Raw genomic sequence first — 14,535 nt, forward strand, 5'->3', positions numbered from 1 at the left:
AACCCTGTAGACCCACAGCCAGTGACACATTTATTGTGTACACTCAGCTGATACTGTAAAACTAGAATTTTTTATTGAGCCCATGGTACTGGTGAAAAAAAAATCCCATCAAATTAAAGCCCCAGTCCGGCTCTTGCCTTTGCTCTTGTTCTATCTGGTGTGAACGTTTCTACAGCTGTTATGATCATCATCTCAGTTTCAGATTCTTTATACAGTGGTGCCAGTCCTAATCTGAGCACCGTGTTAACCTTCCCCAAAGCAGCCTCGGTTAATGATTACATCCATATTTATGAAGGCACTTTACACAGAGGAAAATCTTTTTGCAGCGTTTCAATTAATGTGGTTTGTCACTTACGCCGTGGCCCATGTTTGACAGTTCATTAAATCATTTTTGTTGGATTAGTTGCCATTAAAACCACTTTACCTTTAGTTGCTTACCTCGGCTGGCGAGATCAGAGAGCGAAATGGTATTAATTATCCAGACGGACCTCATAAGCTTAATTGTCTCCAGGGGACACGAGGGACATGTCTATTACTTTTCAAATGCAGGGTTTGTCCCCTTTTCCCACTTCATATTATCCCCCCTACCACTTCTGAACTAAAAAACTACCCCCTTGGTGAACCCATACTGAATTCAATAACTGTTATTTGTTTGTGTAGTGGCAATATCCAGCTTGAGCATCGATGGGCTCGGCAGCGCTGCAGTAGGTTGATTGAGTCTGGTCTTTAGCATGCTAATTAAGGTTGGCCAGGCTTTGCAGAAAGCTGAGTGTTTTTTCCGTAGGTACAAGAGGGGGCTGTAGAGGTGTGGAAGCAGCTGGTTCTGCCTGAGAAACCACACACACTCCTCCATTTAACAAAACTGTCAGGGCCTGCTGGCCGCCATGGCCAAGCAGCTTCTCCTCTCTGCTTCTGGCACGGGCACGAGTGGACATGTGACAGACTCTGAGCTTTGGCAAGGCCTTACTGCTTCAGACCCTCTGACTGGGGCTTTGTGTGTGTGTGTGTGTGTGTGTGTGAGAGAGAGAGAGAGGGAGAAGAGCATGAAAGCCACCAGCTCTCAAACCCCCTCCACCTTCTCTCAGCTCCCCCCAGCTCCTTCTGTCCAGTGCCAGCTGGGAGGTGTGAGGATTAGGAAATGCAGATGATCTCACCCAGTTCCCTAAACGTCTCTCTCTCTCTCTCACACACACACACACACACACACACACACACACACACACACACACACGTACACACACACGTACACACACAGGGACCTTTTTAAAGGTCTACTCATTCTCTCCATCTTCTCAATTACTGTTATTTTAGAAGAGTTTGTTTGTTCACTTATGTATTGCTTTATTGGGTCATGGATTCATTCATGGAACATTGTTCTGACCTGAAATATGGATTAAGTGGGAAATGTCTAACGAAGGACAGTTTCCAGGTTTCAAGCCCAAGCCGTGCCAATCAGACTCGATGCCTTAACCGCTCATCTAACACTCGCAATATTAAATTAGTTTTTACATGCTAACTAATTTAGATTTTCAGTTGGTGTAAGTAAGTAATGTGCTATAAGTAATGTCCTCTGGAATAAAGAAAATGCTTTTCTCCGCAGATAGAGGACATTGAGGAGATTGCCAAGAAGACCCAGAGTTTACCCAAGGAAAACAAGAAAAGGCAGAGAGTCGTGGTCTTTACCCAAGGCAAGGAGGGCACCGTAATGGCCTATGGTATGTATAGTTAACCTTCTTGGTATTGAAGCCATGACCAAGTATATATTTAAGAGTCCTTGGACTAGACTGGATACAATCGTTTGAATTGAGCTCTCAGAGTGGGTGGATTGGTAGCAGCATATGTTTTTCTTTTTGTTGTTGTTGTTTTTTTTCCAACCATTTACTCATTTACAGTAGTCATGATGTTGATAGATTTCTTCTGTAAACATTTGTGAATTGCCCCAAACAAGGTCATCTTCAGACAAGTGCACCGTTCTCTCTGGTGGCCTTCGCTGTTACGCTGTGTGAAATGAATTCACCCTTGGCAATGACCTCCTATCTCTCAGATGCAGAATTTCAAATCTGGAGGGTTGGAGCAGTCTGGGACATTGCTATGGTAACTGAGTGGTGGGGGTTGCTTTCAGCCGAGTTGATAAGTTTAACTGAATAGTAGAGAAAGCATCACAGTTGTAGCTGATTAAGCCAGCGGGGTTTATGGTTCAAAGCAAGGCGGTGGGTTTTGACGGAAGGGAGGGGTGGTGAGCATGTTCTGCTCTTCCTCTTCTGCACCTGGCACACTGACTGCTCTTTCTCACCGGTCCTGATTTATATGAATCCTATTTGTTCAGCACAATTTCATTATATTGCCCTGTTGTCATTTGATTCATTGAGCACCTGAACTGTACTGACTGTGGGATGGGGTGTTACAAAGATTCCAGTCGGATATATACAGTAAATGAACGTTGTTTTTGTTCTTCCTGATCAGTACAACCTTGTTTTCTGTGTCCACTTGCCTAAAATACGTTACCCATAGTTAATATCTATTACTGCCAGCTTAGGTTTTATGCATACTGTATCATCATCACACATCCGGATGCTACCGATTGGCAAAACCGCTGTCTCTAGTTGTGTTTCACAGTCAGAGAGCTCAAACCTTGTGCCGTTCCTGTGCTCGCTGCCGTCGGCCTCCACGTCTAATCTCATCCCCAATTCCACCTTACAGGATCAAAGTGGTGTTGAAACGCTGCTCTTGCCTTCTAACACTTCCACAACATGCTACCAGAGTAAAGCTGCAAAGCCGTCTGTATCGGTTCCACCACGCTGCCTTTATCACACTAACGCTAATAGCATTAGTCCCTCTGGGCTGATAAGGGTGCTCAAGCAATTGCTACTCCTGTAAAGTCTCATCAGAGGAAAGTGCTACAAGACAATCCTCCGCTTTTTCTGCTGCTGCAAAACTGCCAGTTCTCCCTTCTGTTCTGGAAAAAGACTCCAGCTAAGTTTGAGCTTTAGAGCAAAGACCCTCCTGGAGGCGGTTTTCACACAGCTGATGAATGGCTGCCTGGGCTAGCCTCTCCCAGCCCTTTCATATGAAGCTGTGGGGTTAGTGGCAGCCCCCGGTGAACCCGATATGAAACGTGTGATGAATGTTAGGAGCACGGCAAGTGCATGTACGAGTGTGTTGCTCATAAAAAAAATGGCAAACTTGATAAATGTCAGCCGAGGTGTGGGCCCAGAATAAGTGGGTTCAAATAGCCGGGGCGACAGAAAGAGAGCAGGATATTGTTATTGCTCCCCGTAGCCCCCCGCCAATAAACATCAATATAAAAGAGAATTAAAGATTTGCTCAGGCTCTCAGAGGCTGCACTGGGATGTCGACTGATCCCCACATTTCATTTGCAATTTGCTCTCAGCGCGGTGATGTGATCATTCTGCGGCCTCTGAATGTCACAATGAAGTTGTTCTAATGATGATGAAGAAGGCTGCAGATGATGGGCCCCTGGAGGTGATGCTCAAAAAGACATGCTGACATATGGAAGGAGTAATACACAACGGTCCGTGCGGTTCTAGGAAAATAATTCCTCTTATTACCTTAGCCACTTTTGAACAATTACAGTTTTACATTTATTAATGACTAACATCTGCCAGACAAGATAACTTCTTGTGTTATTAATAAAACATCCTTATTTTAAAAAAAACACGTTATTTTGTGTTGATGATCATCAAAACCTTTTGTTGTTTATTATGAGCCTGGAGCATCCAGCAAGTCCTAGTGCATGAGTTGTTACTATAGGAATGATTATGTCTTTAAAAACTAGAGCGTCAGTATAATCATATCATTTGGGTTGCAGTGAAAGTGCTGCCAGAGCTGTGAAAACGAATCCACTCGTGATTAGAGAATTCAGTTGAGCTGTTGTGTATAAATTTCTTTTGTAGTTCTCTTCTACATTCTCTCCTGGCAGAAATGTGACTCATTCATGCTCTTCCACATTAGCTGCCTTAATAAAAGCTGCCAGGGCCTAGCCCTTAATGAAGCACCACAGTGACACTGTTGAACACAGCCTTGCCCTGCTGACGCACCTATTACAGGCTGAAATTAACACAGCCAAGCCTACAGTCTTTGATCTAATGATGACTGAGTGTGCAAGGTCATCCAGCGGCTGCTGCAGCGATAAAGGGCTTAGCTGTGTCATGGTGCTGGAGGGAAGCTGTGGTATATTACACTAGTATTTTTCTTCCTCGTTCATGAGCAAACAAGCATCAGAGATGACGCGCACATTAATCAGGTAGTGGAAAGCTAACAGGCTGAGGCAGAGGGGTTGAAGCTGGTCTGATAAGGTCCCAGATCACTAGTGTGTAAACACAGAGTAAGTCCAGGCTTCTCGGGAACGCTGTCGATTTATCAACAATCCACGATTCACCAGTAATAGTGTGTCATGTCGGACAGTTACTCGCAGACCGAACATTTTGCACATCAACGCCAGTGAATGAGAGCATGATGTATCAGGGCTAAAAAAAGAGAATATGAAGTCATGGCAGTTTCCACTGTGATTGTATAAACATGTTTACACAAACAGCACTGGTGAATTCAGGATTTTGATTGGTCAAAAGGTGTTCAGGAAATGTCCATATGGCTGCAGGGATTATATTAACACACTTGTTGCTTGTTGCAGTATGATATGCTGTGGTTTCTATAGTAACAATTTTCACACAGGCTTGTATAGGCTTTTTTTTTCTTCTTCTTTTCTTTTCTCGAAGTCACCGGTGTCAGAGTTAAAGCTGCAACTTTTTCATCAGAGTGAAGCCTTCACAACAGAGGATTTTACAATTATGATTTCTCTGCTATATTTCTGATAAGCTGCATATTTCTGTCTTGTTAACTTCGAGAGAGAGAAGAGAGAGAACTGTTAATAACTGTTGTAATAGTAAATGATGGAAGAGGAACTAACATCACTCACTGGCATTCAACAACAAATGAAATTAAATGTAACTATAACTGAATAGCAAGTTCAACGAGAATGAACCCTCCGTGGAATACGAGGAATAAAACATCGAATCAGATTCATTGTGGCTTTGCACTTGGCTGATTCATACCACAGTGGTTGATTATTTTCCTCTCCCCGCACACCCCCGTCATGTTTCTTTTTTTTGTTTGTTTGTTTGTTTGTTTGTTTGTTTGAGAATATAAATCTGATTTCCCTGCCTTTGTTGATTCTGTGTTGCATTTAAAGAGTTGCTCACCTTGGAATTGGACTTGCTCTTAGGGAATGTGTCTAATACTCAGTTGTTTGCTGTGATTTACCTGCTCCTAATGAAGTCCCCAGAGAAGCCTTTAGGTTTTATTCTCTGTTTTTCTCCCTCTCTAAGCCTTCAGCAAAGGTCAGTTTGCACTCATAAACACACACTCGGCAGAGCAAGAGCAGGGAATTTTTAAAGCAGCAAGTGAGGTCTGGGTTTCATATGCCTACAGCGTGGGAGAGAGGTTAAGAAACAAGATGTGATAAACAGCATGAATGGCTTGCTTTGACTAAGCCATTTTTATTGATGAAACGTCGGCTTTGGTTGCTTGAAAATATTTGATTTATTAAGTGTTCATTTGCTGTGATTTTGACTGGCCAGTTCCCACGCTTTATGCTGATCATTAACCCCACATGCACACAATGCATACCATGTGGGTTTCTCCAGGTTACACACTATGTTTGAAAGGATGGACACAGGGGCTATCACTCCCTGCTATTGATCATGACATCACCTCTGGCTGCATACTGATTAGCATGGCCAGGAAGTGAGAGGAAGTAATCAATGTTTCGCTTTGAAAAGGGCAAAGCGGCCTCTTAAAGCTTTGTCCAGCCCACACCTCCGATTGTTCGTGCTAGTTATTTCCTGTCTCTCTCTGCATGGTGCAGCTGTTTATTAGCTGGTAAATGTGTTGGTCACGCTCATCGTTTTCTCACCCCTGTTTGGAGCTCGTGAACAGGAAGTGGACTCTGGCTTCCTCAGGTCTGTTGCAGGACTACTCTTGCGAGTGTTTGTTGACAGAGGAGTAGGTGAGGGCTGGATTTCTGCTCCATTTCTTTATATCTCTCACAGTTTTCCAGTGGCTAAGCTTTGTACCGGACCCACAGAACATTTCTTTTTGGCTCTCAGAGGCACCGAGCATTCATTCAAATGTCTCTTTGCAAAAACATTTAAATCTGATACGTCGCTAAGATATAGAAATATAACCGTAACATGACCTTGGGCGTGAATTCGTTTTGCTGCATTATAAGCCTTATCACATGATGACACTAATCTTTATTGCATTAAATTGCTAGATCTCAACAATGTTGTAAATATTATGATGGCCACGTCTGCTATTTAGGTTCTATAAATAGCCATAAACAGAACCCATGCATGTTGTAATTGGGCTTTTTTTTTTTTTTTTTAAAGAAATGTTTGAGGCGGCACGTTTATAAAGCAGATTCCAGGAGCCGTTATGGAAGAAGGGTGTTGGGTTCATCCTGACCCAAATAGGTCTACAGCAAACATGCAAACAGAACACAGACGCATGCTCCTGTTATCAAGAAACAGCTGTGAGGAAGGGCTATTAATACAACTTCACAGCCACTGAGGTGTAATTTTGTTGCCTTTTTCTGTTCCTTGATTAGTTACTAAAAGTTTTTATTATTATTATTATTATTATTATTTCACTTTTTTGCCTGGGCTTGTAAAAATAAAAATAAAAAAAAGGAGGAATGGCAAAACCGCAAAAACTGTGGAACTCCCTGTGAACAAGACGATGTTTACAGGGTGCACCACAAGCCAGGAACAACAAAGACAACTTTTGGCAGCAAAGTTTTAATTGCCATGCCTATTAAAGAACTCTGCCAATGGCCTCTTTTGTGTTATACATTAACATGAAATTGGTCCTGGAACTCTCCCAGTCTAACCAAAGCAGTATGCTCATGGCCAAGTTCAATAATCTGTTTTGAATAAAGATGCGATGTGTAGCCTCCAGCCTGATGAAATGAAGGAGGATGTCCATCACTGGTGGTTAAGAGAGGAAAATCAGAGCAGTGTGAGGCAGTGGGGTGTTTACAGCACAGTTTTTTTCCTCCCTGAATTCTCCTCTCTGTTTGTATTTGGCCTAGTTTTGCTCTATCTTTCGCGTGCTTGAATAAATTGCTCTTATTCACATTGAGCCACGACTTGTGTAGACTCACAATTCAGAAGTGATTCATCTTCACAATATAACCATTTTATTTCCCTGTGGTGAACTCTATATCCCCTCAAGGCCACAACTGGCATATTGTTTTGCACAATTCTAACAAACCAGGACTTGGATTAAATGCTGATGTATCTCTAAAAACCGTGTGCCGTACACAGACAAGGTATTAAATAGCCTATATTATTATTTGCTCATATGTCCATTGACTGAACATCAGGAACTGGTTTTGAACACATCCTCTTGGACCAATTAGAGCCCTGGATTTGGGAAAGGGGGTAGGTTTTTTTTTTTCCTTCCCAAAGCATCTGCTTCTTGCCTCCATTCGCTGAAACTCTTGCCATTGTCTCCATTGAGAGCAGAGAAAGGCTTCTGGACACCATTTGGCACCCAAGAGGATGGACGCCACGGAGAGAGTGCGGCATGTCCTTCAGCTCAGCCCCTCTAGTTTCTCATGTCCTCCTCCCATTATCATATCAATTGGTGCAGCTTGTTGAAGACAAAGTGAGGTTATGGGAACCACCTAGAGCGCCATGCACCATTAAACATCAATGCGGGGGGGACGTGCACATGTGCAAGTTCAGCCTTGTTTACCAAGATGGAAGAGGGGCAATGCATGTAGCTCATTCCCTCTACAGCTTACAGGCTTCACAGTGCACCCCAAATTAACTTCAGATGCCTCCTTAGTCACTGAAGTTTTATTGTCTGGGTTTTTTTGTTGTTGTTGTTTTTTGTGTTTTTTTTTAAGGTGTCTTTGCATTTGGCATTCTCCTGCATGAAATCAGCACGGCTTTGACTTGTAAAGGTACTGCTGTGTTGTGCAAGAGTTGCGAGTCTAATCTGTTTTTATTGTGAACGCCGACTGCTGTGGGTGTTAGCTGTTAGCTGGTGTGTTGTAATGTTTTGGTTCTTAGAATCATTCTTATTTCTGATGAGTCACCTCCACAAGGCATGTTCCAGCATGTCTCTTGTGTGTGTGGGCATGTTTTTATAGCTTGCTGGGGACCATATATTCCCACAAGGATAGGGATATGTGGCTGTTTTGACCTTGTTAGACTTTGACGTTTGTTTGTTTGTTTGTTTGTTTGTTTTATTGCAGAAAAAAGTATTTAAATTTTGAGTTCAATTAAGGAGTAGCGTTTTGTTAATTATCTGCATTCCATTATTATTGAAAATAAAGGGTGGGTTAGGATTAGGGTAATTGGTGTGTGGGTGTGTGTGTGTGTGTTAGAGTTCAAGCTGCCCGGTTCTTCTGCTATCAAACCCACATTTCTTTCTCTTGAAATATTAAATTATGAGAAACAAGTGCATCGTCTTGTAAAGAAATCTGAGGCTGTACATCCTCGGAGAAGGTTTGTTATTCACTAATCCTCTGGATGTTGTGACTGCATGGTGGCCTTTTTTCTTTTTCTTTTTTTTTCCTTTCGTTTTCAGCCTACTTGTTTTGAGTCATAGAAGGAAGTAGAATCAGGTCAGATCAAGTACAAAGGAAAGAACCACATACAGTTTTTGTGTAGCATACACTACTGTCTGGACACACACGTATACAAGCACACTTCCTTAAGACAAACCACAGTATAACAAGTGAAGTGAAGTCAAGCTACTGTACACACTCTGTTTTAATTGGAGGGCCCCTACCTATTTTACCTACGCAGCAATTATTTTAAGCTTTAATTGCAAAATTACAGACAGATCATGAGTTGCATCGAACTTAATTCACATGTAAGATCCTTTAGTTAATCATTTCAGGAGAAAGGCGGGTGAGCATGCTTCATCGCCTGCATTAATTAGGCAAAGTCGTTTTGCTGCTAATTAGCTGATTCTAAAAGGATCTGCTTTTTTGTGTAATTAATTATCAAAGACACAATCGGCTGCCTCGTTTAGGGAAAAACTGTTCCCGCATGCAGAGCAGACATATCTGGAATGTCTGTCATTGCATCATGTTTTAAAGCCTTGTCCTCCCTTGCTGTTTGTTTGCATGGTGTTCAGTACAGTTTTCCACACAAAGAGCTGGTCTTTGACTCCTACTATGAACAATTAGGTGTATAGTTCTAGCTCAGTGTTGCATTGTTGAGAAAATACTGAGCTTATAATCAGCTGAGTAAACATAAGCTTAAACTAACACTGGCTCTTTTTGCTTTCCGTGTTTTTCCTCTAATATTTTGTATTTTTTATTTTTTTTAAATTCGTGTCCGCATGCCAGGGAGCTCACATTTCGAGGTGTCATTGAAGACGTCTGAGTATACCGTTCTGTAAACAGCCAAATTTCCGAAGGTAAATCAGTCACGTCTCTGGTGCTGGCTTCCAGCCTCGCGGTAAATGGTGTTTTCAGAGTGTACTCAAAAATGGCAGGCAGCATCAAAGATTAGGCTTGCTGAAGTGTTCTCTTACTGCAAAGCCCTCAAAGTTACAGCAATATCCTCTGACTGAGTGAGGCTCATTTCACTCTAATGGCTGATAATGCCATAAATAAAACAGCAGTGTTCAGATCCGTGGATGTGCGCAAAGAGCCACTGAGAGGGAACAGAAGAAGAAAGAAGTCTATAGAGGGGAAGTAATAAAAACTGCAGACACACAGGTTTTAGTCCTGAACCAGAGCACCTGGAAGATCATTAAAACTGAATGTGGAGCTAAGATGGATTGTGCTAAATGTTATTTTAAGCTTACATGCTCTCTGCTTTGTGCACTGCCAAGTGAAACTATTGCCTCTGCTTGGGTACAAGGCTCTTGCTTATGTGAATGGCCCTTTCCTCTGTTTCTCATTGTCTGTCATTCAGACTGTCCCCACAGATTTCTCATTAGCTTTGGAGCTCAAGCTTGTCTGTGCCTCTGCTGTGCCCATGATTATTAGCATGTGCACTGTATTTCTGTGTGTAAATGAATCTCAGAACTAATGCCACCAACTGACTGATGAGGTCTGGTTACATTCATCCTGCCAGTATGTGGATTTCTATAAATGACTGAAGTTATTTACAGTGCATTAAACACATTCGGTGCTACTGGAGCTGGGTAATTTGTTAGGTATAACACACCACGGGCAGTGCTATTACAGGGAAATAATCCACTCTGAGGTGGTGTGTGATACCGCTGTGTGGCGTGGGTCATTACCACCCTGAAGTGGATTACTTTCTTATAACAGCACAGCACGGAGTGGGTTACACCATGGCCACTGTCCAACAGTTATGATTTTTAAGTCATAAACAAATGGACATGGCACTTTTTAACAGTTATGAACTAGTTATCACTTTACTTATAGCCGCTACAAACAGAAGTTGTGTCACCAGTCAAACTTTGTACTTATTGTAATCAAAAAGCACAAACTCCTCTGTAGGAAAGCCAAATGAGCCTTGCAAAGCATTGACACTCAGAGTCAGAGCTCTACTGTTATAGAAAAGGAATCACCACCACCTAAACAAATTCTAGCAAGAAATCAGTTGTTTGTAAAGTTTGTATTAAAAACTAATGATAAATGTGACAAATATCAGTGTCCTCAATAGTGTCAGCAATTTATCATCAGTCCTGTGTGCTTGTGTGTAACCTGAATCTGTTTGCTCACAGGTGAAAAGGTGGAAACGTTCCCCGTCATAGAGATTGACCAGAAAGATATTGTGGACACCAATGGAGCTGGAGATGCATTTGTAGGAGGTATGGTACCAACGGCTTCTAAACAAACAGAATCTAAATTATTCGCCCGTATTAATCATGGCTGATTTTATTACTCAGTCACATCTGTTAGCATGAGGGCTTGCTAGCAAACCTGGCTACTATTTAACATCATAATATTTGAATCCTGATGTTGATTTACTTGTTAGTTAACCCAGGATATTTGTTTTAAATACACAATAAAAAAGTTTGTGACTAAGAGTGAATCTGGTTAGCTGTTTTAATCATACGGTAACTGACCTGATAGCTTGCTTGCCAACTTTGCTGCTGGTTTACACAATACGATAGCATGGTGTTAACCAGGCTCTCATGCCTGTTAAGCCTGCAGTACTTATAATAATAGTCTTTAATTGTATAGCGCTTTTCAGTTTACATTTACATTAGCTAGCTTGCAAGCAACCGGCATAAAGCTTGTTTTAAACCATCAGTTTTCATTCGTGAAAAACTTCTCTTTTTGAGTACAAAATATCAAAGTGCTTGTTAATACTTTTAGTAGTTTTATTACGGAAGCCTAAAGCAGAGGCCTGGATGCAAAAACATTTTTACTGTCAATGGAAACTGTATAACGGATGTTCTTAACAAACCAGCCAATTGCAGTTGTATACAGGGACATACTTTTAGCTATAAAAAAAAAATCTTTTGTTAATTTTAGAGGCAAAATCAACTGTTCTATTCAAGTCTTTCTTTTTCAGGTTGGTTTCAGCATAATGCCAGTTGTATAAGTCTTTAATTCCACTGTATATACAGACTACAGGAACAGTACAGTAGACTGCCTTGTTTATGGGATAAAAAGGATCTTCTTTCAAGGAGGACTAATAGAGCTTCTCAACTCATTGTGGGCTTCACTTAATAACTGTGTACTGTTCAGACTTCAAACAGCCGGTGTGCATGTCTGCACCTGAGCTGGACTATAAGCTAAGTATCACACTTGTTTTAGTTCTCATGCAAAAAGGGAAGTTCTAATAGTTAGAATTGTTTTTCTCCTACACCTTTGTCTTATTTATTCATTCTTCTATACATTCATTGTATCCATTCATCCAGCCACCCATACATTCACTCCGCCTGCCAACAGAACCCACAAATCCATCCATCTGCCACCCATGCACACCCCTCCAGATGTCCACCCAACTACACACCCACCCATTAGTCCATCTACCAAACACATTCAATTATCCACCGACCCACCAGTTCATACATCTACCCACAAAATCCAACTAAAACCCCAACCAACCACCAGTCAACCAATCCATCCAACCATCTGTATACTCACCCACCAGTCTAACTATCTACTCAGCCATCCGACTATTAAAACGTCTATACCTACCCAGCTAGATAGCCAACCTATTTCTCTACCCACTCACCTCTCTATCGACCCATCTATCTGCCCACCACTCCAGCCAACCCACAATCCACCCTTCCAGTTGTTAACACACACACACAAACACACCCATGTACCCCCATGCACCCACTGATCCAGTCCCACACCCACCATTCAGTCCATCTGCCCACCTACCCATCTAGCTCAAAATCAAACCAGGTACCCACCACAGTGCAATGATCCCTGTAGCTTTATACATCTAAACAGATAGATTTTATTGTCTCTCTCTGTCTTTCCCATAGCTCGTCCAGTATGATTCTGACACTGATAGAGCTATGAGCTTGTTTGCACGAACGTCATATTGATTTTTTTTTTCTTTCTTTTTTCTAACACGTTTATCCATATACCAACGAGAGGTGGAAGGCCATTGCTCCACCATGCTGGAAAATGAATTTGCCAGCTGTTTTTCAATGTGCCTTGGTGGTGTTGCAGAGTGCAGAGATCTAGGTGGGAGTGCTCAAAGCCTGAGGGCTGCTGGAGGAGTTCACTCCTGTACATCACGGAGGACGGCTCTCCCAGCACCTTTCCTCCCCGTGCAAAGCCTGATTTATTTAATCTTTGCACACAAAAGTACACATGGTTAAAAAAGTCAATACCAGGCCACATACTTGTCTAGATGTACTTGCACTGAGTCATGTATGTTTGTTTGTGCTATGTTTTGACATTATTCACGTTTGTGCCTAATATCAGATTAGTTACATTATAACTTAGTGTGTGTGTGTGTAAAAATCTGTTCTCTCTCTCTCTCTCTCTGAGCAGGTTTCCTGTCCGAGTTGGTGCAGGAAAAGTCTCTAGAGCAGTGTATCCGCGCTGGACACTATGCTGCTAACGTCATCATTAGACACTCCGGCTGTACGTTTCCAGAGAAGCCTGACTTCCATTGAGAGATGAGCGGACTTCGCTCTTCCAGTGTTATGATACTTGGGTGTATCAGTCTTATGATGCCTTCCTCTCTGTGTTTAATTGACTTTATTCCCCTTCTTCCTTTGATCCTGTGTTCTCTCTTTCCCTTCTCGCATTCAGCCAGTCCCATGACATGATGTAATAATGCAGACCTTTTACTTAAAACTCAATCTAATGTTTACAATATAAGCAACAGCCCATTTCTATAAATAAGAAATTTCTTCCCTTTTTTTTTTTATCTTTGATCCCTGTACTTCGAACATACAACGATTTCTTGTACAACAACACTGATCACATTGTCTCTATCTGAGTAAGACAGAAGTGTGTTTGTTTTTGTTTATTTTTTTAAAAACACCTTTCAGCCTTTTTGAATATTTGGGTTTTATTTTAGTTCATTTGTTAATTTCAAGGGTTTTTAAAGGCCAGTCTCGAGTTATTTTGTGCTCACTTTTAATTTTGTAAAAAGGAAGAAAGAAAATGTATGTACTGTATGTATGTATATGTAGTGATGCATCTACAGTCTCCCTGAAAATGGACAAAATTAAAATGCATTTCTTTCATCACAAGCAACTTTCTTGTCTGCTTTTGTTTACTGCTAAGAAATAGATGCACATTACCAGATTGAGAAGTCAACATTTCTCTTTGTATATATTGAAAAATAGATATTTTAATTAAAAATATATTTTGTATAGCACTTTTTTATAGATAATCTGGATATAGCATTAGATCTGTAATGAGGCATCGGTAGCAAAGAATCACTTAGAGAATTTATGAGCGAGAAAGGTGATGACTGTGGATGGTGGGATTATAATTCGTTACTCTGTCACAGTTGTTCACTTGAACAATATAAACCTAACAACAAATAAACCTAAATAACAAATATTTGGTGTATTAAAAGTATGATCAGTATGAGCTGTCTGGATAAAAGCCCTGAGATGAGCACAAGCCAGTCTTAAATATTACTGCAACAGTTCTGAAGTACAAGTCTCCAGGATACAAGGGATGTTTCCAATGAAGAATGGATGCGCATTGGGCACAACCTGTTTTTGTAAGGTGCATAGAGGTTTTAGGGTATAGATTTAGGACAATACACGCATCGGGATAAATCAGGCAGAGCCAGAGGGTTAGACGAGTCAGCATGTATATTAGGTTATTAGGTACAAGTGGGGAAAAAGAGAGTTCTTTGGTTATTTAAGAGTTTGTAGCTTTTCCTGATAAGGAAAGGTTTATTCAAAGTACCTTTAATATATCCCCTATAGAGATGAGCATTTTTGCTCACAGTTTATAGAGTCTCTCATGTTGCATAATTCATTTGATGGGGAATTTTTTGTGACTACATTTGTTCAACATGCTTTTTACACTTTCTTAGCTGCTAATAGTGCAGTTGGGACCTTTGTCTCTCTTGATTA

General features: G+C 41.2%; 1 protein-coding gene across 3 annotated transcripts in view; it reads left to right on the plus strand.

The window, feature by feature from the left end:
* Positions 1–13,692, plus strand: part of adka (adenosine kinase a) — a 128,414-nt gene extending 114,722 nt beyond the window's left edge. For 2 of the 3 annotated variants that reach the window (XM_047812866.1, XM_047812867.1), the window contains exons 9-11: positions 1,601–1,715; positions 10,741–10,827; positions 12,983–13,692. In XM_047812866.1, the coding sequence (XP_047668822.1) occupies positions 1,601–1,715; positions 10,741–10,827; positions 12,983–13,107 (327 nt within the window). In that variant the 3' untranslated portion in view covers positions 13,108–13,692. Of the gene's footprint in view, positions 1–1,600; positions 1,716–10,740; positions 10,828–11,537; positions 12,664–12,982 lie in introns of those variants that run through there. The other variant, XM_047812868.1, reaches the window with a different exon arrangement.
* The last annotated feature ends 843 nt before the right edge of the window (positions 13,693–14,535 follow it).

The sequence above is a fragment of the Tachysurus fulvidraco genome, chromosome 4, assembly GCF_022655615.1.
Source record: "Tachysurus fulvidraco isolate hzauxx_2018 chromosome 4, HZAU_PFXX_2.0, whole genome shotgun sequence".
NCBI classification, from domain to species: domain Eukaryota; kingdom Metazoa; phylum Chordata; class Actinopteri; order Siluriformes; family Bagridae; genus Tachysurus; species Tachysurus fulvidraco.